This window comes from Lissotriton vulgaris, chromosome 11 (genome assembly GCF_964263255.1).
Source record: "Lissotriton vulgaris chromosome 11, aLisVul1.2, whole genome shotgun sequence".
NCBI lineage: Eukaryota > Metazoa > Chordata > Amphibia > Caudata > Salamandridae > Lissotriton > Lissotriton vulgaris.
Window position 1 is genome coordinate 360149123 of NC_141699.1, and position 24792 is coordinate 360173914.

Consider the following 24792-nt stretch of genomic DNA (forward strand, 5'->3'; position numbering starts at 1 on the left):
AATTGGTAACCTCGGTGACCCGGGAGGACTGCGCGCTCTATCAGTAATTTTCTGGTAAGCAGAGGATGGTTTGGACTAGTTAGATTAGGTAGACAGGATAGGTCATAAACAAACCGTGAAAATAAAATGTGCTGCTGATTTTCTACTGTATTGGTTCAAATATTTTGAAATGTTTTAAAGGATTTATATGTAAATGTATATGATTTTTGCATTGCTGCTATAAATGTTATATTAACCATTGTTTGTGAATGTTCAGTGTAGTCCGAATCCCCGGGGAAGTATTTAGCTTACGGTGAGCAGAATCCGGTTAGCTGTTGAAGTCACTAGGTTTGAGGTATTAGTGCAGGGTTGAGGATAACTGGAAGCACTAATTAGGACCTTTGTTTTCTGGAGTGAATGATAGCTACGAGTCCTTTATAAAACTTTCATTGCGATATCACCTAGTAAGGGTCGCATACGGAAGGAGTAGTAGGGTCTCCGAGGCTTGTCTGGTAAGTAAGATAGTTCGCTGGTGAAATCCTGGCTCAGTACATATCCCCGACTGAGGTGGATGAGTCAGAAGAATAACGGGTTCTATGTTACTAGTGTGAAGGGACAGGCAAAGAAGTCTATCCAGAGTGAATGAAAAGTAGACAGAAGTGGTTTACTAGTAGTGAAAGAAAATTCTTTTATCTCTTTAGAACACTCAGACATAGTGGCAAACGTTGTGTGTTGTTGACTAAGACTTGCATTTGCACTTTAGAGAGAGTAAAAAGTTTCCGTTACCTTGTGAAGGAGGGAGTCAGTCGGAGAGCTGCTCTGACGTCACTCCGTGCCGCGCTGGTATTGGTCAAGACAGCGGGTGTGTAGTGGAGCTGAATTTGTAAAGGAGGGGTGAGTGCCGAAGCGTGAGACTCTGTCTTGCGAAAAGGCCGCGCACCCATTGGTTAAGGGTGTTTGTATTCTCTGACCTGATTGGGTAGTGCGAAATATAAGTCGCGCTAGCATTGGAAGCACAAAGGTAAACAAAATTAATCAAGCCGAGTTAGAAGCGAGTCTGGAGAGTTGCATGTGGTATCCAGATTTCATACCGAATCCAAAGTACCTAGGATTTCATAAGGATCAGCTTATACGAGGTAGACCGCACATGATGTATGGAGTAAAGAGGAAACTGTCATTCTCTGATAAAATAAAGAATTTTTTCAAAACTGACAAGCCCATTAGAACGAGGGAAGGCGTGCTCATTCCCCCGCCAAATACCCCTGCCTCCTTCATGCTGTTTGATAAAGGGTACCACACTTGTGTCTGGTTAGAAAATTGGGCAAAGTATACTGCAGATGACGGAGTCCTAGCATTTCCTGTTGAAGGTACATTTAATGGTCGGATTCTGTTTAACTTAAGGACCCGCATGAATGAATTACACCCTAGACCTAGGTTGACACAGTACGAAGCCCTGGAGGAATGGGAGATTGAGGCTGCAGAGCGAGATAAACCCCGGATGGATAAGGGAGTGAGTAAATGGTATCCGAGGGTTCAAGCGCAGACCAAAGAGCAGAAAATGAAACAGTGGAGGCAATCTATGTTGACTGAAGGACTATTTCGTATGATGGGGGTATTAGAAGAGAGAAAAGGAAAATGTAAAGAAAAGACCCATCACCTAATGCCTGTAGGGGACTCAGAAGATGAGCACCTGGAAGATTTGTTAATGAAAAATCCACCTCCCTATGTTGCAGAGTCAGAGCCTGTGCATTCTCCAAATCCCTTTGCAAAATATCCCAGATGTGGGAGGGATAGTGATACAGATGGAACGGGTACAGACAGTAAAACCAGTGAGGGGGATGGGTTTTGCAGACCTAGATCCACGGTCCCAAATTATCAGCCGTTCGGAGAAGGTCCACCCCGATTGGTCACTCCGACTGCCCCAAGTATTTATCCTCCCTTGGTACCTCAGGTATTGCATGACAATTCTGCAGAAAGAGTGTTGCGGGAAAAAGAGAAAGAAGCCCTGGCTAGACAGCGAGAGGATTTAGTTCGAACCATTGCCCAGATACATCCCCATCCTGATTCCCTGACTATTCCAGTAACTATTGGTCCAGCTATTCCACTGTATAGAAATGACCTGGCTAGTCCCCATCCTCCTGTTATCACCCCAATACTGCCTACTCCTAGCATTCCGTCCCCTAGGAAAGAAGTAATCATAGATGAGGATCAGGAGAGTGAGTGTGAATCTGTGGTTCTGATGGATTTGCCCATTAGAGAGCCTAGGACTAGTACATCGGGGGCAAGAAGTCAGACTAGACCAAAAGAGGTGTTGATTGAAGGTGCATCTGGGGTTAGGAGTGCCACCGTAGTATCCCCAGAAGAATTAGACAGATGGACAAAAGAGCTGGAAAAGGAGACCACTCCCCAACCTAAAGCATTAGAGATATATAAATTAAGGATAGAAATAGAAGAAATGATGGCTGGGAATGTAGGAGTTGAGCGCCTAAGCTCGTATAATGAAGAAGAATTACTGTTTATCAGCAAAAATCTTACCCGGAGTGCTAGGTTGCTCCATGAAAGGATAATGGATACAGCCACAGAAATGGGAATTGATGTTAGTCGCTCCAAAATTCTTCAGAAACCCTACAGAGTAGATTTTTCAGACAAAGATTTAGAAAGCTTGAATGTGATGGGAAAACAGATCCAAGTAAAGGAATTATTGAAGCTTTTGCAGAAATGGGGCGAGGTGGGAAAATGGAGAACCAGGTGGGCAAAGAAAAAGGAAGACAGCAGGGCTAAGTCACAGGCTTCAGAATTCGTGTTAAAGGAAGTAACACCAACAGAAAAATTGTGCCCCATGAGAGAGGTCCCGGGAGGAAAATATGTCCATGTCCCTTGGTCCAGACAGGATATTGTGTCATTTACAAATGACTTCCCGAAATTACGTGAGAAGCCAGTTGACTGGTACAGGCAGGTAGAACGCTTCATAAAAGTTCAGAAATGCCTCTTGAAAGACCTGGATGGGTTTTTCGACATTGTGGTCCCTGTAGATTTGTTGACCGACTGTAAAATTGAAATTGATTGGCCCAGTGAGGAATTCCCCAGAGATGAGAAAACAGGAGCTCCCGCACCTGAAGTAATGAGGAAGTATGAGCAAGTCATACAGTACCTTAAGAAAAAGGTGCCAGCAAAGGAGACGGATTGGACCCGAATAGATAGAACCACCCAAGAACGTGATGAAACTGTGCATTCATTTTATGAAAGGTTACTGCAGGTATTCAAAACTTACAGTGGTATCGATAATGTAGACATGAAAGACATGACCCATTTCAGTTATAGATTTGTGCTAGGATTAAGGCCTGAAATATCCCAATGGATTCGAGATAATAAAATCAGTTGGCAGGGAAAGCCCATAGATGATGTCCTGAAATACGCAAAATACTGCGAAGATGAAATCGAAAATAAAAAGAAAGCCCTTAAGGAGAAAGTAATGTGGGCACAGGTGAAATTAGCTGAACAGCAGGAGAAACAGTTAAGTAAATTGACTTCTGGTAATAATGGTCAGAATGCCACTGCTGGGGGGGGGGGGCAAGCCCCGAGCTAAAATGAGTCGGGAAGAAGCCATGAAAAAGTTTCCGTGCCATGGGTGCGGCCAGATAGGGCATTGGCGAGACGAGTGTCCACACCTGCAGGCCGGTAATGCCCCTGTAAATGGTTTAAATCCACAGGTGCCGAAAGAGGGGACAAGAAAGAACCAGCAACAGGTAAAATTACCTCCCGTACCTCGCGCACCTAGACAGAATTTTAAGAGTCAGGGTCAGCAGAATGAGAGGGCGGAAGCATGGGAAGTCGAGAGTGAAAGAAACGCAGTCATTCCACAGTATTTGTTAAATGATACCTTCCTCTGTGAAGATCAAGATTGACGGGGCCTGAGAGGGGAGGATGAGGAGTGCGTGCTTGGCGCCTCCTTACCGGTAGACCAGACTGGACCATACATTGAAGGAAAGGTTGAGGGAAAAGACGTCACCTTTCTGTTGGACACTGGTGCTACCAGATCTACTGTAAGAACAGTGGATGTTCCTAACCTACCCCTCTCGGGAGAAGCGATCCAAGTAGTGGGCGTCTCAAATCAAATAATAAGTACTCCAGTAACTGAACCAATGGAAGTTTCTATAGGAAATTTCAAAGAAATGCACAGATTTGTGGTCTGTGATTCTAGTCCTGTGAACCTGCTAGGACGTGATTTGTTGTGCAAGATGAATTGTACCATCTATTGCACACCGAAAGGCGTCGAAATTCAGACACCCGATGAAGATGGTTTGTACAAGCTGATGTTAGTCAGACAAGATTCTGATATCAAACCTTTAACAGTTGAGGATCTACCTGAAGAACTCCAGTTAAGAGTAGTTCCAGAAGTGTGGGATTTCACAGGAAAGGATGTAGGTTTAATGGCAAACGTGGACCCAGTTAAAATAGCAATAAAAACAAATGCTGTATACCCCAAAACCAGACAGTACAAAATGAGTGCAGAAGTAAAAGCAAGAGTAGCGACTGAAATTACCAGGCTGCTCGAAGCAGAAATAATAGAGGAAGTGATGAGCAGTCCCTGTAATTCGCCAATCATTGGGATCAAAAAGCCTAGTGGAAAGTACCGGGTGGTGCAAGATTTGCGCAAGGTAAACCAAATTGTTGTGCCTTGCTGCCCTGTTGTGCCCAACCCTGCCGTGATACTATATCAGATTCCCTGGAATGCAGAATGGTTCACTGTCATCGACCTGTGCCATGCATTCTTTTCCATCCCATTGCATCCAGAAAGCAAGTTCCTTTTCACTTTTGAATTTGACAGTCATATCTATGTCTGGAATCGTGTCCCCCAGGGGTACACCGAAAGTCCATCGATTTTCAACCAGATACTGAAAAAGTGCCTTGAATCCCTAGTGCTGCCAAGAGAGTCTGTTTTGGTGCAGTACATAGATGACCTGTTAGTGGCATCTAAAACCCAAAATGACTGCGTCACTGACACCATTGCCTTGCTGAATCATCTAGGAAAGGGAGGACATAAGGTGTCACCTGACAAGTTACAATTTTGTAAAAACTCAGTGAAGTATCTAGGGCACCAGATAGAAAAAGGAATCAGGAAAGTTACTACCGAAAGAATTAAAATAATTAAAGCAATGGAACTGCCCAGAACTCAGAAAGAGGTGAGAATGTTCTTGGGAGTTGTGGGTTACTGCAGACAATGGATTGTAGGATTTGCAGCTCTAGCCAGACCCTTAATAAAAATGACAAAGAAAGGAGTAGAAGACCCCGTCAGTTGGGACAGTGAGAGCATGAACGCTTGGGTAACTTTGAGAAACTGTCTATGTTCCGCTCCTGCATTGGGTATGCCTGATTACTCCAAGTCCTTTGAGCTATTCTGTGACACAAGAGAGAATTGTGCTCTTTCAGTCCTGACCCAGGAGCACGGACTAATTAGAAGACCAGTGGCCTATTTTTCGGCCACCCTAGATCCGGTGGCTGCGGGATTACCTGGATGCTTGAAAGCAGTTGCTGCTACTTGCGTCAGTCTGGAACAGAGTGAGAACATTGTCATGGGACATCACGTCACTGTATATGTTCCTCATTCTGTTGTCATCCTACTGACTAGAACTAAGACCCAGTACCTCACACCTAGTCGGCTGACTAAGTATGAGAGAATTTTGATTGGTGCTGAAAATGTAACTATTTCCCGGTGCAATGTCCTAAACCCTGCGACACTGTTGCCTATCCCTCTGGATGTAGAAGGTGAAGAGGAAGGGGAACATAATTGCATCGATCTAACTGAGTTCAGTACAAAGCCCCGTCTGGACATCCGTGAAATAGCGTTACTTGATGGGGATAAAACAATGTTCGTGGATGGCTTGTGTTTAAGACATGAGAGTGGGAGTCTGAGTGCTGCCTATGCTGTGGTTACGTTGACAGAAACCATAGAAGCATCTTACCTGAGCGAGGTGAAATCTGCACAAGTGGCAGAGCTCATCGCGTTAACCAGAGCATGTAAGAGGGGTAAGAACAAGAGAATAACTGTTTACACAGACAGCCAGTACTGTTTCGGGGTTGTTCATGACTTCGGCCAATTGTGGCTGCAAAGAGAATTCATGACGTCCTCAGGCACCCCTATCAGAAATGGAAAGGTGGTGCATAACTTACTGGAAGCTATCCAATTGCCCAAAGAATTGGCTGTGGTCAAGTGTGCGGCTCACAAATCTGGAAATGATGATGTGACTGCCGGTAATAGGTACGCTGACCAAATTGCACAGTTTTGTGCCCGATACCATATGTCACTGCAAATTGCGTTGTGGGATGGAACCAGCTGCCAACTTATGTTGTTTGAGAATGTGTCAACATGGGAGGAATTAAAGGATTTGCAACAGGCAACAGACCGGCAGGAGAAAGGCAGGTGGGCAGCAGAGGGATGCAAATTGAGAGATGATGGTGTGGTGGTAGACTCGACTGGGGTGCCTGTACTGCCTGATAGCTTGATTGACCCCATGATCAGAATGATACATGAACCGACACATATGGGAAGAGACGCAATGTGTCGGGTGTTTGACAAGGTGTTCTGTAATTCAAAATTCAGGAACCAGGCGGAAAAGCTTTGCCAGAGGTGCCTAGTGTGTCAGCAATTTAATGCAGGAAAGAGGACTGTAGTGGAACAGAGTAATGTCGGAAAGGCAGTAGGGCCCTTTGTCAGGATGCAGGCAGACTTCATAACAATGCCTAAGTGTAAAGGGTATAGATATATCCTAGTCATAGTTTGCCTATTCTCCAGATGGGTGGAAGCATATCCAGCGAAGAAAAATGATGCTCTCACCACAGCCAAGTTATTGCTCAGGGAGTTGATACCTAGGTACGGCATTCCCGAGACAATCGAAACGGACCAAGGTGGGCATTTTGCCAACGATGTCCTAGAGGAACTCTGTAAAGCATTCAAAATGAAGCAAAGACTGCATTGTGCCTACCGTCCAGAGGCTTCTGGGGTAGTGGAACAAATAAATGGCACCTTGAAATCCAGATTGGCCAAAATGTGTGATTCCACAAAGATGAACTGGATAGAGGCTTTACCCCTTGTGCTGATGAGTTTGAGAAGTATCCCGAACAGAAAAACTGGCCTAAGTCCCCATGAAGTGTTGATGGGAAGAGTGATGCGACAGGCATGGGTACCCGGACACAAACTGCTAAGCATTTCTGATGATATGGTATTAGAATACTGCAAGCAGCTGGGTGACCAAGTGCGTTCTCTCTCTCAGCAGATTGGAGAGACAGAAGACGAGTGGCCAAAGACTCCGGCACATAAACTGCAACCAGGAGATTGGGTGGCGTTAAAGAAACACACCCGGAGCAGTTGCCTGAAACCAAGGTGGGGAAAGCCACGACAAGTGATCCTCGTCACTACAACTGCTGTAAAGTGTGCTGGTGTACCGAAGTGGATCCATGCCAGCCACACGAAGCGGGTAACTGGAGAAAACGCGACTGGAGCTGAAGGCAGCGCAGCTGAAGAAGCTTCCGAGGAAGAGAGTCCGGAGCTAGCGGACATCGAACTGCCGAGCACAAGTCGAGACGTTGAATGGTACCCCGCCGACGACCAGGTTCATGACCCAATACGAACCAGGAAATATTCCTACTTAGACAGTGAGTGGGATAGTCCAGGTGAGTTAGAAATAGAGGAAGAAGGTCAGGTCAACGAAAATCACAACACACCTGATCAGGACGTAGGCCAAGTAGGGTCAGATCAAGACATCGAAACTCCTCCTGAAACTCCAGAAATTGGAGAGGGACAGTTAGAAACTAGAGCTGACGTTCATGCAGAAGAAAGCGAAGAGATCGAAGAGCATGAACAGGAACAGATAGAATTAGATCAAAGTGCTCAGACAACAGAAACAACAGTAACCAGAAATAAAAAGCAAGTACGATTTGAATCTGAGCAGGGACAGATTAGGGACCAGGCAGAAGAAATAGACGAAAGACCTGGAACAAGTCAGACAGGCAGGGAAACAGAGGTGCCACATCAAAAAGTAAAAAGAGTGCACGAAGAAGGCCAAGTTTCCTCAACGACTGGGAGGCACAGAGGCAGAAGTGCACCCCGATACGTCAAGAGGCTGAGGCTCAGACTAAAGACAGTCGAAGAAAAACTGAAAGACAGAAAAAGGGCTGAAAGTGAAAGAAAGGCAGCCCAAGGCAAATCGCTAAGAAAGAGCGACAGACTAAAGAAACAGAACCGACTGTATCGGAGCCCTGAGTGGACTTACTTTGTGTTGGAGGAAATAGACGAACCACACAACAGTGGCAACAGTGACGAAGAGTCCATCGCGGATCGGAGTTCTGACGAAGACCCTCCTTGAGAGAGCCCCGAAGTGAGCTTTTGGTGCAAAGAAACGAAGAGGGGTAGCAAAAGCCACCTGTAAGCTAAAAATGTCTGATCCGAATGTCTCTGGGAGATCCCGGTGTGGGTGCCTTAAAACCTGTTGTAAAATATGCTTGTGTAGTATAGCAATGCTAATAGTAATGTGGATAGGACTAACAGTTTTTCTGCCTTTTATGATAAGTAAAGATCCCAACTTGTCCCCTACTGAACCCGAAGCAGTAGATGTAGGGGTTGTACAGACTGCAGAAACACCACGAAGCCTAGAAAGACGCGACAAACGAGTAGGACTGACACACACACGACCTAATTTAGAAGCATCAGATGAGGATGGACTACACTTTCACAAAATGAGAAACAAGACGCATCTAAATGTTTTTGCTAACTTGTTAGTGCATTATGTAGAAGCTATGGAAATAGAGGACTGTTATGTCTGCATGAAGCTGCCAACCTCAGTGGCCGAAGGCGTGACATACCACCATTTACCTTTAACCTATGGAATCTCCTGTAGTATATTAGCTAGCTTGTTTTATAGAAGCACTTTACAGTATTATTATTCAAATGCTGATGTAGTGTTTTCTGAACTTCCTATTAGAGGACACTTGAACCTTGTACATACTAAAAGTGACGTGACCCGTTATATGGGAGAATATTTTCTGACTATAGGCAATATAGATTTAGATGAAGCAAGACAAGCTAATCTGACCTGTTCTCTGCAAGAGCAGGAAAAGATGTTCATAAAGATGGCAGACAGAAGGAGAGAAAAGTTTCAGAAGAAGGCGAATGACGAAAAGGATAGAGTCCCTAGGTGGGCTGAGCACATGGATAACACCTCGCCAGGCGAAGCTAGTCCTGCCTTGTTGCTGGATTTTGAACGAAAGGGGAAACTTTGTATCCATAGGGAAAAGACAGAGTACTATAACAATGTATTCATCGGTTCCAGCGAGTGTGAACATAATTACAAGGTAATTGGAGGTTGGGGTTTCAAAAATGGGTCAGAACCTGTGTTTCCCGGAATATATTATATATGTGGGAACAAGGCTTATTTCAAATTGCCGGATCACTGGTATGGAAGCTGCTACTTTGGCATTGTTTTCCCGAAAATATACCATGTGAATAATGCAGCTGGAAACGATGAAGAAACTAATGGCTTAGTGCGTAGCAGACGTGAAAGTGTAGGTGAAATTATAGGTGATATTTTTAGTGCACTGATACCTGGAATGGGGGTAGTTCTGAACACCCATAGAATCTGCAAATTGTCTACAGTAGTGGACCGGTTACCAACGGACACTGCTGCTGGATTCCTGATGGTCAATACCGAAATGGTTGCGATCAAATCAATGGTTTTGCAAAACCGTCTTGCCCTTGATACCCTATTAGCAAAAGAGGGCGGAGTCTGTAGAATGCTGAAAGCGCAACATTGTTGCACTTACATTCCCGATAAAAGTATCGAACTAAAACAATATGTGAAGAACATAACAAATTTGGAAAAAGAACTCAAACCATTGGAGGTTGACAGTGCCTGGACGAGACTGACTGGAAGTCTCTCCTCAATAGGTAGTTGGTTTACTAACCTAGGTAGAAATCTTTTGTGGAAAATACTGATGCCAATAGTTGTGATAGGTGTAGTTGTATTGATCATTTTTATTTGCTGCAAATGCCAGAAATGCAAAAAGAAATATACAGTGAATCAGAGGGGGGTGAAAAGAAATATTGATGAACTAGAATTAGAAGAATTAAAGAGTGCAATTTACAAAAAGGCGAAAAATCACCACTCTCATAGGGAAGCTGAAAGAAAACTCAACAATAAATTTGTTGAAATTCAAATGAGTGATGTGGATGAATGAGAAAAGTTGGCATCTGTTTCCTTCTATGTGGTGATGATAGTAAATATCATCAAAGAGGGGATTGATGGAGCAGGGATTCGCATGTAAGCGCCCTGCTCGTATACGAAACCCTTGCCTAAAACTGTATAATCATATTAACACCATTGTTCGTCATTTATTAAGTGTTTTTCCCCACACGCGGGTGTCCCCAGGATGCTTGCTTGTATGTCTTTTCTCATACTAACGAAGCTTGCACTAAACCCGGCTGCTTCGCTGAAATTCAGTCTGCGCATGCGTCGGTCATACCCATGTGATGTGACGCACTCGCATTCTGGAGGAAATTTGTGCTCATGCGCACTGTTGCAAACATGGCTGCTTGTCTCTCACCACGCTTTCTGCTTGCTACTGCTGCTTTAGCCTATCTGTCCTTTCGCACTAAAACAATAATGCTATAGTCGTTATAAAATAAGGGTTGGTTAGAATTTTATCATGGTATACAGTGTGATCATTTTTTATGTGATTTTAATTTGTTCTCGCTTACTTTTCATGTACCTCGTCTCTGGGGCTGGGAAATCGGGAGCGGAGCCATACTTGAGGCTCTGTTGGGCACTGTCACATGACAGGAGATAAAACCCCACTGCGCAGAAGCTGAAACCAGCCAGCTGGCTCCTGAAGCCCAATGCGCCTGAGAAACCAGCACAAGATGATGAAACTCACCTTGAAAACCCAGAGACTTTGTTGCGATGTCTTGTGCGCTCGTATTTTCTATTGTATTCTATGGATGGGAACCTGAACCTAATGGGCGGACAAGAAAATTTAAATTTCATGATGGGAACGTTGAATTTTAGGAGGTGGTAATGACCGCACCACCTCTCCTGACCAATCATAATGTGGGAAACTGTCACTTGCAACATTAGAGGGTGGTCTAAGGGTCCCCAGAATAGTATAATTGCCCTAGTTTAGCTTAGGAAAATTGTCCGACTTGTCCGAGTAGCAGACCTGTCACTGACCCTACGAACTCTATAGGTGCTCAATCTGAAGTGCTGCGGAGCACTCTGTCCATACTTTCCACAAACTCCTACGGGGTGGAAATAATCCTAAGTGCTGGCGAAGCACTTTGCTGGGGAATTCGAAAACCCAATCGGGGTTACTGGTGGATTACTTGCAGAGAGGGGTAACACTGGCGTTGCTTCTGAAGCTGTGGGTGTTGGTCGTACCTTGGTGAGCCCAGCCCTGATCCCAAATCCTGAGGGGTATCCTGTCCTTACTGTCCGTGAGCTGTACCTGCTCGCATTCTGGCATTCCTTCCTGAGGGTCCTTGTCCCCGTCCTTTCAACTGACCCGTGGCCAGGGTTAGTCTTCATTTTGAACTAGGTAATTATCAGTCCGTGGGTTTGCGTCTCTCTCTCTCTTTCTCGTCTTCCCTCTCTATTTTCTTAATAAAGCACTCTTGCCTGTGATATTGCTCTATCACCTTGAAAACAAGTTATATGCAATTGTTTTTAGAATTGTTCCACTTCTCTCCCCTCCCTTAGAGAATTGCCAAACTGTTATATTGTATTAGTATGTTCCAATTTTTCCCTTTCCTTTAGTATGATTGCGGTGAACTTAGTAAGAATAGTTTAAAGCACTTAGGTTAAGTACATGTTCTAGGTCCCATCCGCGTCCTATGTTCTAGTATAAAGTTGCAGTGACTAGTTTTGTTCTAAAAATTCCTACCTTTTAGTCTTCCCATATACTCAAATGGTCTTAGCATTAATCTATAGCTATTTTATGGTGTTGATTTTGATGTTAGACGCATTATTCTGCCTATCACTTATTGCCTTGTCATATTCTCTTTGAACTTTTTATAAAGCTTTAAACATCCTCAGGTGTCTGTGGTCATTTTACAGAAATTGTGGATAAGTATTGTACTGATTATAAAGAGTATTTGATCTCAGGCCTGTCTGCTATTTCCCTGTTAGCTCCAGATCTGTCATAAGAATTGTGCCTGTGGTAAGTCAGGTGCATGGTAAGCAGAGGTGAAACCAAACCTTAATTACTCATAGCAGCGTGCAGGAGGAGAAACCAAGTAATCCTCACCCGGTTCACCCAAATTAGTAGTGTGGTATTGAAAATTTGCACGCCAGGGCCCAGTGCGTGTAAAGAATTGGTAACCTCGGTGACCCGGGAGGACTGCGCGCTCTATCACTAGTAACGGGGTGCGTGTGTTCGACTGTGCAGCTATGTGCGTGTGTGGTAGGGAAAGTGTTGTAGATGGTTGGATAGAGGGTTAGCCATGTCGGTGGGCAGGAGTGGGAGGTGTGGAGGGTGAACTGGTGTCTGGGAAGTCGAGGGATGGACCGCGGCATGCAGGGGACTGAGCTGTGGGGGCCTGGTTGGCGTGTGTCAAGTACATGAAAGTTGTGATACTGCGAGTTGGGGAAGGAGGGTGAACTATGATGGTTCCTGTAGTAGGTTCCGTTGCTAATGGATGTAAGTGAGTAGAATGGGTCGAGTTGGAGGGGGATAGGTTGAGTGGTATGGAGTCGATGTTTTTGTTGTGGTGTTTTGAGGTGTGACTGGGTTGGGGGGAGAGATGATGAGGTGGGGATAGAGGGGGAGTAGGGGTGTGCAAGAGTGGTCTCGTCCTTGATGGGTAGGGGGAGCATGGGCTGTTTCGGTGTGGTGCAGCTATTTGTATAGGTGGGGTTGGACGTCCGGGTAACTGGGGTCACGGAAGCATATGAGTCAGAAGGGGGGGTGATAGAGAGGGAGTAGGGGTGGGGAGCTATGGTCCGGCCTAAAGTGGTATCCGTAGAAGTGAGAGGTGCAAGAGCATAACACATGTCTGTCATCAAGCTCTGACCATAGGGTGATAATACAAGTAGCTTTCTGAAACGTGATGCATTTGTCCTCAGTGAATCCATGTATGTACCCTGCTGATTGATGGTCACTAAAGAACTATATAATTTATTGGTTCACAAAAATAGGTGTATTTGGACCACAGAGTGTTATATGAAATAGTTTAGCTTCTACTTCATATCACCTTTGCCTTTTTGTAGCACCTCTTATACTTGTCTAGCATGACTGTTGCCCCTCCCAGGGCACAATCACTGCTTCTCAATATCATGCGGTGTTGACTAACAGAGAAGACTCCAGCATTTCTCAGTATTAAACCGTTTACCGCGGCGATAATTTCGCTGAGTATGGGGGTTCTATTAAGTGGACGGGGCGGCGTCGGCCAACAGAGGTGTGCAGCATTACCAAGGTAGTGCTTGCGACTGCAGCAAGGAAAGGGTTAATTGGGTTTGTTTTTTAAATTAAGAAAGAAAAAAGGAACAAGTGCTGATTTTTGACGCTGACAGTGAACTGAAACCAGCTAACCAGGCTCCAATGCCAGTCCTCTTTCGCTAAAACTATTGTGTGAATTGGAAATCCCAATTAGCAAAGACGTTACCCCCCTTATAAGTCCCTAGAACAGATTATCAGGGGTACGCAGGGCATAAAATAAAGGGGTCCCCAGGGTTGCAGCACAGGTATGTGCCACCCTGAGTGATCCAAGTAAACTACTGACAGCAGGCCTGCCATTGCAGACTGCAGGAGCAATGCAAACTCACCATGTGTGGCACAGTCAATACACTATCTTTAATATATCTCAGGCACCCCTAAGGAAGGCCTCCTGAGCCCAGGAGGCAGGGTGCATTATATTAAAGGTGAGGTCGTATAAGTGCAAGGTTATATGTCCCTCTAATGCATCCCCCATTGGAAATTATTATAAGTGTCAGCTGATAACATGGGCTGCCACTCAGGCATTCTCGAGGTCAGCAACTCCATTATGGTACCCTGAAATATGCCATTTTTGGTATCAAACTGTGTGCCTTCCCACCCCTGACACTAATTTCATGCCCTGGGTGATGTGGCATGCACCCAGGTGGCTACCTCAGAGGGTTCCCACCAGGTTGTCCCAACTTCTCTGTGCTCAGCCTGGCAAGCCCGTGTTTCCCACGTGTACTGCTGCCAAAAGTGGATTCTAACCTCTTTCCAGGCAGTGTGATCACTCCCAGGAGTCAGGCACAAAGGCTTAGTCGGGAAGGAGATCACACCTCCCTCCTCCTAAGCAGGCTAGTGAAGTGGCATATCAAGGCAGTGAGCTTCAAAGGCTGCACCACCTCTGATAAGCATCAGGGCTGACTCCCAATGGAGGAAACAGTCCACCCGCCCCAGGCACATTTGCACCCAGGAAAGCAGGAAATTAGTTAGTTGGGAGGTTTACACCCCCAGAGGGGAGCCACACCCCAGGGTGAGCAGCCTGGTCTGTACACCTAGGTTTCTGTCTTCTTTAGGGGCAGCAGAATAGAGGGTTCTGAGTGGAAAAGGTGACCTGCACCCCCAGATGTGGTCACCTACATTCAAGAAAAACAGGAAATGCAGAAGTTTTTTTTTAGTACAAACCAGCACATTCTGGAACTCTAGACACATTCGGACTGAACCATGTTATCTCAAGTTCCGTAAGTCGCTTAAAACGTTTCTTTTCCCTAAAACCCCCTAAGTTCCGGTCCCTTTTGAGTTTTCTGTTATCAGTTAGGTAGCGCTGGGACGCTCCAGGGCAGCCATGCGCTCTACAAATCAAATTTAATTTAATTTCATTTCATTTCACAATACCTGAGAAAATACGGTTGATCAACAATGTCCTAGAATCCAGAAAAGCAATAAAAGTGACCTTTTCCCAAAAGATAACTCAAGTTTTAGAAGAACATATTGTATACAAGGGGTCTTTCAAATTCCTAGAGAATCCACGTCTTTGATACTTCAAGATAAACCAGAAACTATGGAAGGGCTATTACTGCCCACCAGCAGTCTTCAAACCAATAAGTTGACATGTGGAAACACCAGGACCTCTATAACAATCAATGAATAACAATGGTAATTTCCTGCATGCATGACTAGGTCTCTATCTCATATTTTTCACAACACCCACACTCGTGCACTGTTTCAGGCCCTACGTCACACTCCTAACCTGCCTTTAACCTCATACTTGGTGCCCGACATGTCTTGCACACAGGACAACCTACGACCAACATGCTTTGATCCATGCACCAAAAGGGTTCCTAGACAACCAAGATTCACTTGTGTCTCCTGTTTGAGCCGCATAATGCTATTTAAATGATACCAACAAAAGAACCACTTAAATAAACCCCTTTATAAATACAAGTACAATGTAATATTTCCAATACCCCTCAGTAACACATACAATTGACTACCAGCACTACTTCCAATACACTTCTGAATCATGTGAAATTGGATCCCCATGCTATTTCCGATCCCCATTTATATACCATACAGTTGGATCAAAATAGTATTTCTAATACCTTGCTTTTGAGTGTTGATCTTTGTGAGGTATTCATTATCAATGGCCAATATTGCCTTCTTGTGTTCTACGATCAACTTCTGCAGGGCCCGGTTCAACTCTTCCTGCTGTGTTTGGACAAAGCATTGCTCCTGAAACATAAAGAAATATATATTGCGATGAGAGGTCTCTAAAACATGGTATGGATTATACACCACTAACTGACATGCGCTCATGTGCAGATCCAGTGGTCTGCTGGATTCCCAGGTGAAGTAGGGGCCAGGACGTAAGATGGTAAAGTCTAGCACTGCACACACGCAAAGAAACAGACACTGTTGGCCTGTAAAAACGATTTTAAGGAGAATGTTTTGGAACAAATATGTCTTGATTAGCTAGAGGTAATTTTCTTTTTTCCTCATGCTTGTTTTCCTTTTCCCTGTCCTTAGCTACATGATTAGAGGAAGTTTACCCTCCTCCATGCCCTTTAATCTCTTGCCTCTTCCAACTAGGAACACACATACGAAAACCAAGAAGACACAGCATCCCTGCCTATATAGCATCCAAGAGAGGAAGCAAGGGTTGGCAGGAGGACTGGGAAAAGGATGACCAGGATGAGGACAAATGAATATTACCAGTAGGCAATTAGGACATTAGCTCTCCGTCCATCTCCCAGTCCTTCCCTACGTGAGGATATAAGCAAGCACTATATAGAAGAACACAAAACACTATACTCAGGATAGAGTGCAAATAAACTAAACTTTATTGAAAACATCATCTAAAGCTCCAGCTTTCACAACTTAAATGAAAGAAGAATCAGCTCTAGAATTTAACTTATCTAAGTAATAATGAGTAGAAATAGTATTGAAATGCGGACAATTGGCGGCCCTTAAAATTTCTTGCAAAAAAACCATTAGCTTCTCCCAAAGATGCAGCTAGATCTCTGTTGGATTTAATTTAAAGACCTTTAGGAACTTCTGTTCTTAAAGCAACACAGGCTTGACAGAAAGCAAGCCTTACTCAACAACTTTAAATAGCAGTCAAGTGATTTTTACCTTCCTTGGATTGCCCACAAGCTAAATTGACATAGATGAACAAAATTACTTTGTCCTTTCCAAATAAATAGACAGATCCATGTGAAAATACAAAAAATGGAGCTTAGTATCCCCAATTTCAGGAACAAAAAATGTAAAGACTTTTTAAGAAGTGACCCTGTAGTAGGGCATAAAACCATTTTGCCTTGATCAAATTTCCAAAAGGGAGGCAGACTAGCTAATGATTGCAGAGCAGTAGGAAGATCTCAGTGAGGGAATGTACCTCCGGTCTGTTATTACCAAAATTCTTAAGGAGTATAGAAGCCAAAGGAATAATTTCTGTTAACGTTGTGGAAGGTTCTTGAAAACCTCTAGATACTGCCCTTTGTGCATTTAGAATACAGTTAGCTAGTCCTTTTTAAGAAAACATCTATAAGGAAGTCCACAATTACAAAAGGATCATAAATACTCTAGCTACATCTGTCTTATCCTCATGATGCAAAATGCCTCCTGTGTTTCAAGTAACAGGAGACAGTAGAATGTTTCCAAGATTTCTCGTCAGCTAAAGCTACTTCTTTAGATCTTCATAATTGGAGTCCTAACCGTTCAACTTCCAAGCCACAAGCTAAAGGCAGGTGAGACCTCGATTTGTAAGGAGATAAATGTAAAGAGGTACAGGAATTAAGTGTAAGGTAAATTGGAGAGACCACAGCCAAGCTAAGAAGAGAAGGAAACCACTGTTGCGTCCTCCCTTGAATCTTCCACAGCACCCAAATGCATAAAAGAACCTCTTTAGGTAAATGAAGGAAAGAACATCTACCCCCATGCCTCCCAACACAATGTTTTCTAGCAAAGTTGGTGAAGAAAAGCCTTTTCTTAGGAGGAAAACATGTCTAGCCATGGAACTCCTAACTGTTCCAAAATCAACTGAAAACCTTCTAGTGACAAGTAAAAAGACATGAAGAAAAAAACACTCTGCTGATACAATCGGCAGAGGGATTCATGTTCCTCTGGAGATATGAAGCATGAAGGGAAATAAGATGTTTGTCTGCCCAAGAACAGATCTCCTGGGCCACGTGAGTGGCAGAAGAAAATTTTGTTCATCCTAGACACTTGACATGGGCTTTGACAACATAGTTGACTGTTCCGACTAGAGCTTACTTTTCTTGAATTCCTGTCCAGAGATTGGAAGAATGACTGAAAATGTTCCCCTCAATATGACAGGCAATTTGCTTCAAGAGGGGACAATGACCCTATAACACTTTTCCGTGAAGGATGTGCCCCCCTACAATTGACTGACAAATGTTGTAAGAAGCACTGGATTCTGGGAAGCCTGTGCAACCTCTTCTGCAGATAATATGAAACTAATAACCTAGAGAGAGCATGAAACACTTCTAGAGGTATGGTTATGGAGGCTTCATGATCTTATTGTCATTGGAGACCAAAACCTCAGAATATGAATCGACAACATCTTTAAGTGAAGCAAGGCCCAATATATCGCAGCACTGGTGGCTGCCACAAAACCCTGGGGCAGATTATCAAGAACTGCAATAAAATTATCGCCGCTTTAGCGGCAGGAAACTGCCGCTAAAATGGCGATAATGGGCTTAATAATATGTCCTTGTGAATTCCCATAGCAGCCCAGCCTGGACCGCTCCGACCATATCGTCGGACTCCCGCCACGACACTGCTTACAGGAGACGCGCTATCCTTTGGCGCCCACAGGATTGTTTAAAGATTCATGGCCCTATTTTTACTGTCGGAAAAGAAGCGTGTTTGTACCAAGGAGCCTGTTCGTGGTATGTGCTCCTCCCGATCGTGAGGTGTCTCTCTTTGGGATATCGCCAGAGAGGGTTAAATTTGATCCGACTCACCGTGAGGCGATACATCTATTTGAATTAATCCTGACCCACTTTTCTCCAAAATCGAGTCCTTCCCATTTCTTTGTGAAAGCATCCGACTTTGCCTTTGTACCATCTTCGCAATTCCCTGTCTGTTGATAGGGATATTGTCTAATGACCAAATACAGTGATGTGAAGCGGCAGCCCTGAGTTTAGCTTTCTACGTATAATCCATACAATTTACTGTATCTATTGATCTATATCTTGAACTTACGGATATATTTCTGATGTTCTGAGAAGTTACAGAAGAGACTATATATTACTGTCTGCGCCCTGACGAAGGATTGGTGAATATCGGTCCTGTTCCGAAACGCGCGTCGGCGCCTCTGTTTTGTTTTGTTTTACCTTTGTATGTTTGTTTTCAATGGTGTATATTTTTGTAAATTGTTTGTGTTCTTTGTATATATTGTTGATGGTATGACTGATGATGGCTTGGATGGGTGTCATTGGTGGTTGCTATGAAGTCGTGAGAGGGCATGTGTCGCACATGTTTTGAAATGTAAATAGATTTTGTATATATATATTGATGTCTTTATTGCTGTTGGATCTACAAATGAAAATTTCAGAAAATAATAATAAATAGATATATGTTTTTCAAATAAATACTCTCTGTGTGGGACTATAATGATGTTTTTCATGGATTAGAGTGTTTGCCTCTTAATAGGTTTAGTCCTAGGGGGGGTCTTCTTGTTTTTGACTACAGTGTTTTCCCTGCCTCCTCCCCCTAGCACTTATTTTCAGGGACCCTCGTGTGTTTTTGACAGGTTCTGGTGTTAACCTGGGCTGCTATGGAAATTCACAAGGGCATATTATAAAGCCTATTATCGCCGTTTTAGCAGCAATAATTTTATCGCAGTTCTTGATAATATGCCCCCATGTACTCACACTAAAACTCTTGCTGAAGCAACTAAAAAGGATACTAAATGTCTCAAATGAGGTTGAAGCCATAACTGTCTGTTGTCAGGAAGAAAAAGAGAGCTCAGGTTAGTTTGAAACAGTGCTTAGATGAATTAACATTCTTCGTCAGAAAGAAGATGGAACATCATTAGGTTCAGAAATACACCTAGGGGCATGTTAGCAAGAACCTCATTAAAATTATCGCCGTTTTTGCAGGACATCTAACCTGGACTTCTATTGGAATTCTTTAATGCATATTAGCAAGCCCATTATTGCCGTTTTAGCGGCAGTTTCCTGCCGCTAAAACTGCGATAATTTTAACAAGGTTTTTCTAATATGCGCCCTAGTTCTTTCTTCCTCATGGACTGTCACAATTGCTTGCTTTTAAAAAAAAATTGAGTCTACTCCTTCTGAGACAATTTAGTGTATTTCCGGAATACAGGATAATGGAGTCATCCTGAACTATGGTCAAACTGGTGGAACTAGGTAATCTATGGAATAACTATTCCTGAACACATCCAAAACTAAGCTATCTTGAACCAGAGCAAGGTAACCCTTATAGAATGGTTGGATTGAATCTTCAAGAGGCTCTGAACTGGCTTGTCAGGATTTTGATGACAGTCGCTGCTGCTGAGATTGTGTCCTGGATTTTAAAGCCAATGCACCCACCCGCAGCCACAGGCTTGGGTACAAAAGGGAAGTACAGTTGCCTTGGCCCAGGGAGGGAATTAAGTATATTTGGGTTCTCTGTAGGTGCCTGAATTAGGTAACTGAGTTCATGACAAAACGGCTAGGTCCAAGAAATGGCAAGTTATTGATTAAGGAATGCTGACCTCTTTCCAACCTTCAAGATGTCGTTGTGTTGCAAGAGAAGATCCTGCTGCAGAAGCTGAAGACCTCAAGGGATGAAAAGTGTTATCTGATATGAAATGAGCTGAAAGTTCATTATTACCCGGAGAGGAGTGTCAGCCTCACCCGTCTAAATATAATCAAATAGTGCCCAAAAGTCTTTAGTGTTGTCGGTGCAACATAAGCTGCATAAGTCCCAGCTCTGACTGAAAGGTTGAAGGCTGCAAAGGAACGCTGGAGCGCTTCTTACATTTTTTTTTATCCATGAAATCAGAAAAGGTTGCCTCTTCAGAAGCCAATGATGATAAAGGAGACATGTTAGCCAGTTGAGAATTAACTTTTGGCTTAACGAAACTTGAGGGGGGCCCCCTGCAAAGCAGATGGAGGGCCCCCCCCTGCCACCTCCCCCCCCCCCCGCCGCCGGCGCGACCCACCCCTATGTGGAGCTTTGAAGCGCTTGCCTACATGCGTAGCAAGATACAATATGCATATGGTGTGTGGTTGGAAGGGCGTTATATTTGTTTTGAATTTGATGCTATGTTAGAAGTGTTCCCATTCCATGTTGTGCATAAGGACCACTGACTGGGGTGCATGCAGCTTATTGTGCAATAGGATAAAGGGATTAGCAATGGCTTAAGAGGTGAGAGATGTGCACACTATTTTGTTTTTCATCTCTGCTGGTTCCTTGATGGTATATATTTTGTTCATAATCCCACCTGGTGATTACTGCACGGAGTCGTCCATTCTGAAAATACTATGCCTAGTGTTTAAAGTTAATGACTGAGTAGGCATAGATTAAATAGTACACAGGAGTGATGCAACAGTGTGAGAGTAGGGTAATAGAAATGAGTACAGGGTAAACAGAGCATCTGCATTGCGAGTGCAGAGTGAGGACTGCGAGTGCAGGGTGAGCGGGTGAATGGTGTGAGTGCATGGTGGTCAGTGTCAGTGTGTTGTGATTGCTGCGAGTACAGGGTGAGCGTAAAAGTGAAGGGCGAGAAAGAGGAGTGAATTGTCTGAATGCAGGGTGCATTCTTGGACACTTGAAGTAACCCAGCATGTTATTTATGACAGCGTAAGGTTTCAGGTATAAGTTAAATTATTGTTATTTTGGCATTAATAGGGATCTAAGGTGTAGGGAATAATGTGCTTATATCAACAAAACTTCCAGTTTTAGGATTAGGGTTGCCAGCTCATTTTGATGCCCCATAAAGGACAAAAATAAGCAGTCACCTAAAGCCGTATTTTCAGCACTTATATGTGCATACTTCAAACAGCAAATATAAATAGAAAACACTTAATTGTGTTTAAGCGCTGCCTGAATGATCCATGACTGATAATTAAAGGGAGCAAAGACAGAAAAGTCATTTAACAAATTAATACATACATTTTTATTTATAATCCTATTTAGTGTCTTCAAACAACACATGGCTGGCATTTTTCTTTTGGCAACCGTACTTTATATTCCTTTTCATGAAATGCCTTCTCACACTATAGCAGTAAATGTGAATTTCAAATGTAAAGAATAGGCCCAGGGGGTACTGTCTGAAACCAGAAAAAACTAAGCGGAGGCAGCCCAGCCCAGACGAATGTGGTTCCTGGAGGCCACAGCAGGCTCCGATCAGCACCAAGGACTTGACACGGCCCATCAGCTGCCCAGACATATATGATATGACAGATAAGTGCCTTCTGCTCCCGTGCCCTGGACTGTTACTGAACTTAGAGTGGGACCAGTGGGTGAGTCCCGGTGCTGGTGGTGGCTGGTGCTTGGTCTGTATGGACACCAGAGTCTGCTATGCGCTGAGTCCACCACGGAGATGTCCAACTATGCGGTGGTGACATTTTGTCTCTGAATTCCACGAATTGGAGCAGAGGAGGCTAGGGGTGCTAGAATCCTGCACACTCCCTATCAGTAATTGAGTGGGCAGCCCTGGGCCTGCCCTCATCCTATGATGACTACTAACCGCAATTCTCCCTTCTCCATGTGTGGCAGTGTGGCACGTGCTCAGAGAGTCACTACTAACCACTACTAACCACCCAATTATTGCCAGTCGGGCGAGCCGAGCCCCACCATGATGCCCCCCCTCTCGGATACCAGACCAGTCCAAATTACAATACCAACCCGTCCGTGCCATGTGCCGTGCCACCGTGACTCGTCCCGACCGCCACCCACCTGCACTGAGACAGACAGACACAGACTACCTCCGAGCTCTGACAGTCCTCCTCGCCACCACCCGTCCCGTACCACCACTCCAGTCCTCCTCTCCTGTCCTGAGTCCACTGAGAGGTTGATGGCAGTCAGGTCTTAATGGATATTTAGGGCACTTGTTGCTTCACAACCGAGCACAGTGAAGAATTTCATTTGACTCTCTGTTCCTAGGTTACTTGTCATTTGACACAGGCAACCTGGTATTTAGCTGATAATACTAAACAACATGGGCAACCCAGTATGCAAATATGAATTTGGGTAATCATGTTCATATGTAACAGTGGTTCAGTAAGTTCTGATTTAACAAACCAGTATCAAACTCATGAGCAAAAGAGATGGCCTCAAGACAATCAATGGGGTTTAGGGGGTGTACAATAATTGCGACCAATAATGCACACACATCACCCTATAGATGGACTATTTAATCCACACAATAGTCAAGTGAAAAAGACAAAAAGGTGCTCAGAGCCTCAGGTGAACACACTTCAGACAGCCAATAGATAAAAATTATGAGTGTAAATGTACAAGAGCAGACAACAATCCTTAAGATTGAGCAGCTTAAGCCAGTATCATTTCTACTGCTACAATCCTCAATCACTAAACCTAGATAAGTTGTTTATTTTTAGGTCTACAACGATTCGACTTTGGTATTAATTGTCAAGGTCATCAGGACAGAATTGTTTTCTTTATGACACTTGAAAAAAAGAAAAGCAATGGTTTAATTAAATGAAAATGAGAAAGAAACTAACTGTAGGTTAGCAACAGGAATAGTAAATTCACCAATTGTCTTGCGAAACGCTGTGTGGATTTTAGACACAATTGTTGAGCTACAAAATAAAAATAAAAATCAGGAATTAAATAAACCTAATAGTGTAGTGAGAGGCTGCGATACATGACTTTCAAAGCAATTTTAAGACAGGTAGTGTATATATGTGTTTTGCTTACTTACATTTTCAGATAGTCATGTTCCCCCCTCAGCTGCGGACGTTTTAAATGTATCTAGGTGCCATATGTGGTATTTCCCACCTTGATTCCCCCGGCGTCTCTGCATGTAATGGAGCTGCTCGCGGTGACATCACTTAGAATGTCACCGCGACCAGGGTTCCAAGGCGAGCGCCGGCGGGCAGTGTGAAGCTGCCACCTGTTGTGACCTGTGCTGTGGCTGGGGTCGTTGTTCTTCCTTTTACTCATTTGAACCCAAATAAATACTGCGTTACTTCCCATCTGTTCCTGTCTACATTCATTGACCGATACCACACTGGCGACGAGGGACTTTCGGAAGACAGCGACCTCAACATGCCAATGAGGTGAAGAAACGCCGTGAAGCTGAAGAAGCATAGCGCGAAGTGCACCTGTAACGGACAGTAGCGCTGGAAAAGACTAAATGGTGAGGAGCGGCAGCGTATTGCAACAGAGCGGGTGTGGAGTGCGTAAATAACCCTATCCGGCTCGGGGGAATGAAAAGAGTATTTCGTAATGGTGGGCCAGCCATAAAGAGGCGCTTTGCCTGTATCCACGGATAAGCGTAACGTGTAACGCTCCTGGTGCTGACTGAAGTGCTGTGTTCAGCATATGGGAGGCAGCGAGAGGGCAACAGAGCGGTGTGCGGCGAGTGTCAAGATCCAGAAGAGAATGGAGTGGAGTGTCAGCGGTATGAGGAGGCACTGTGCCGGCATCTGCGAGTGAAGATCGCTCGGCGGTGAAATTGGACGGAGGCCTGGATAGTGTGGTGAGCGGCTGTAGAGAACTGGACGTTGAACGTCCTCCCAATTTAGGACCACTAGCTGAGACCAACGGACCGGAGGGGGCTAACGGGATTGCCGGAGGTGTCTGCAGAGCCGGGTCTGGTGGCTCAGTGGACTAAAGCAGCCACTGCAGGGGCCTGTGTTCGACCTCATGGTCACAGGTTCAAATCCCGGTGGGTCCACTCAGCCTTTCATCCATTTGAGGTCGATAAAATAAGTACCATGAGTACCATTGAGTTGGGTAACAATAAAACATCTGTTATTCAGCGCCAGGACACCTTCGGGTAATCGTGCGCTTTACAAATACACCTGTTATGTGGATGTGCCACGAAGAATAGAAGCCGTAGGGAGCGCTGGCGGCGCGAGGGGGGTGACCCGACTAGCTTTGGTGAACTAGTGGTGACGGGCGGTGCGAGCAGCGTGCCACTCGTACTTGCATCAGGGACTCCTTTGGAAAAGAAGTCTTAGCCTTTTTTCGCCTGGAATCAACGGCAATAGACTTCACCACCACCCTTTGGACTTACTTGTGCCTTTCCCACGCGTCGTTCATCAAACACCCTCGGGAGGAAGTGTGGAAGTGGGATAATCTCCCCAGACTTGTAGCGCCCCCTGCACGAACAACAACAGGCGAATGTCATGCTGG

General features: G+C 44.4%; 1 protein-coding gene across 1 annotated transcript in view; it reads right to left on the reverse strand.

Moving 5' to 3' along the window:
• LOC147679776 (uncharacterized) overlaps positions 1-24792 on the reverse strand; it is a 275399-nt gene that overhangs the window by 18299 nt on the left and 232308 nt on the right. The window contains exon 13 of the mRNA XM_086944753.1: positions 15540-15669. Within this exon, the coding sequence (XP_086800879.1) occupies positions 15540-15669 (130 nt within the window). The remainder of the gene's footprint in view (positions 1-15539; positions 15670-24792) is intronic.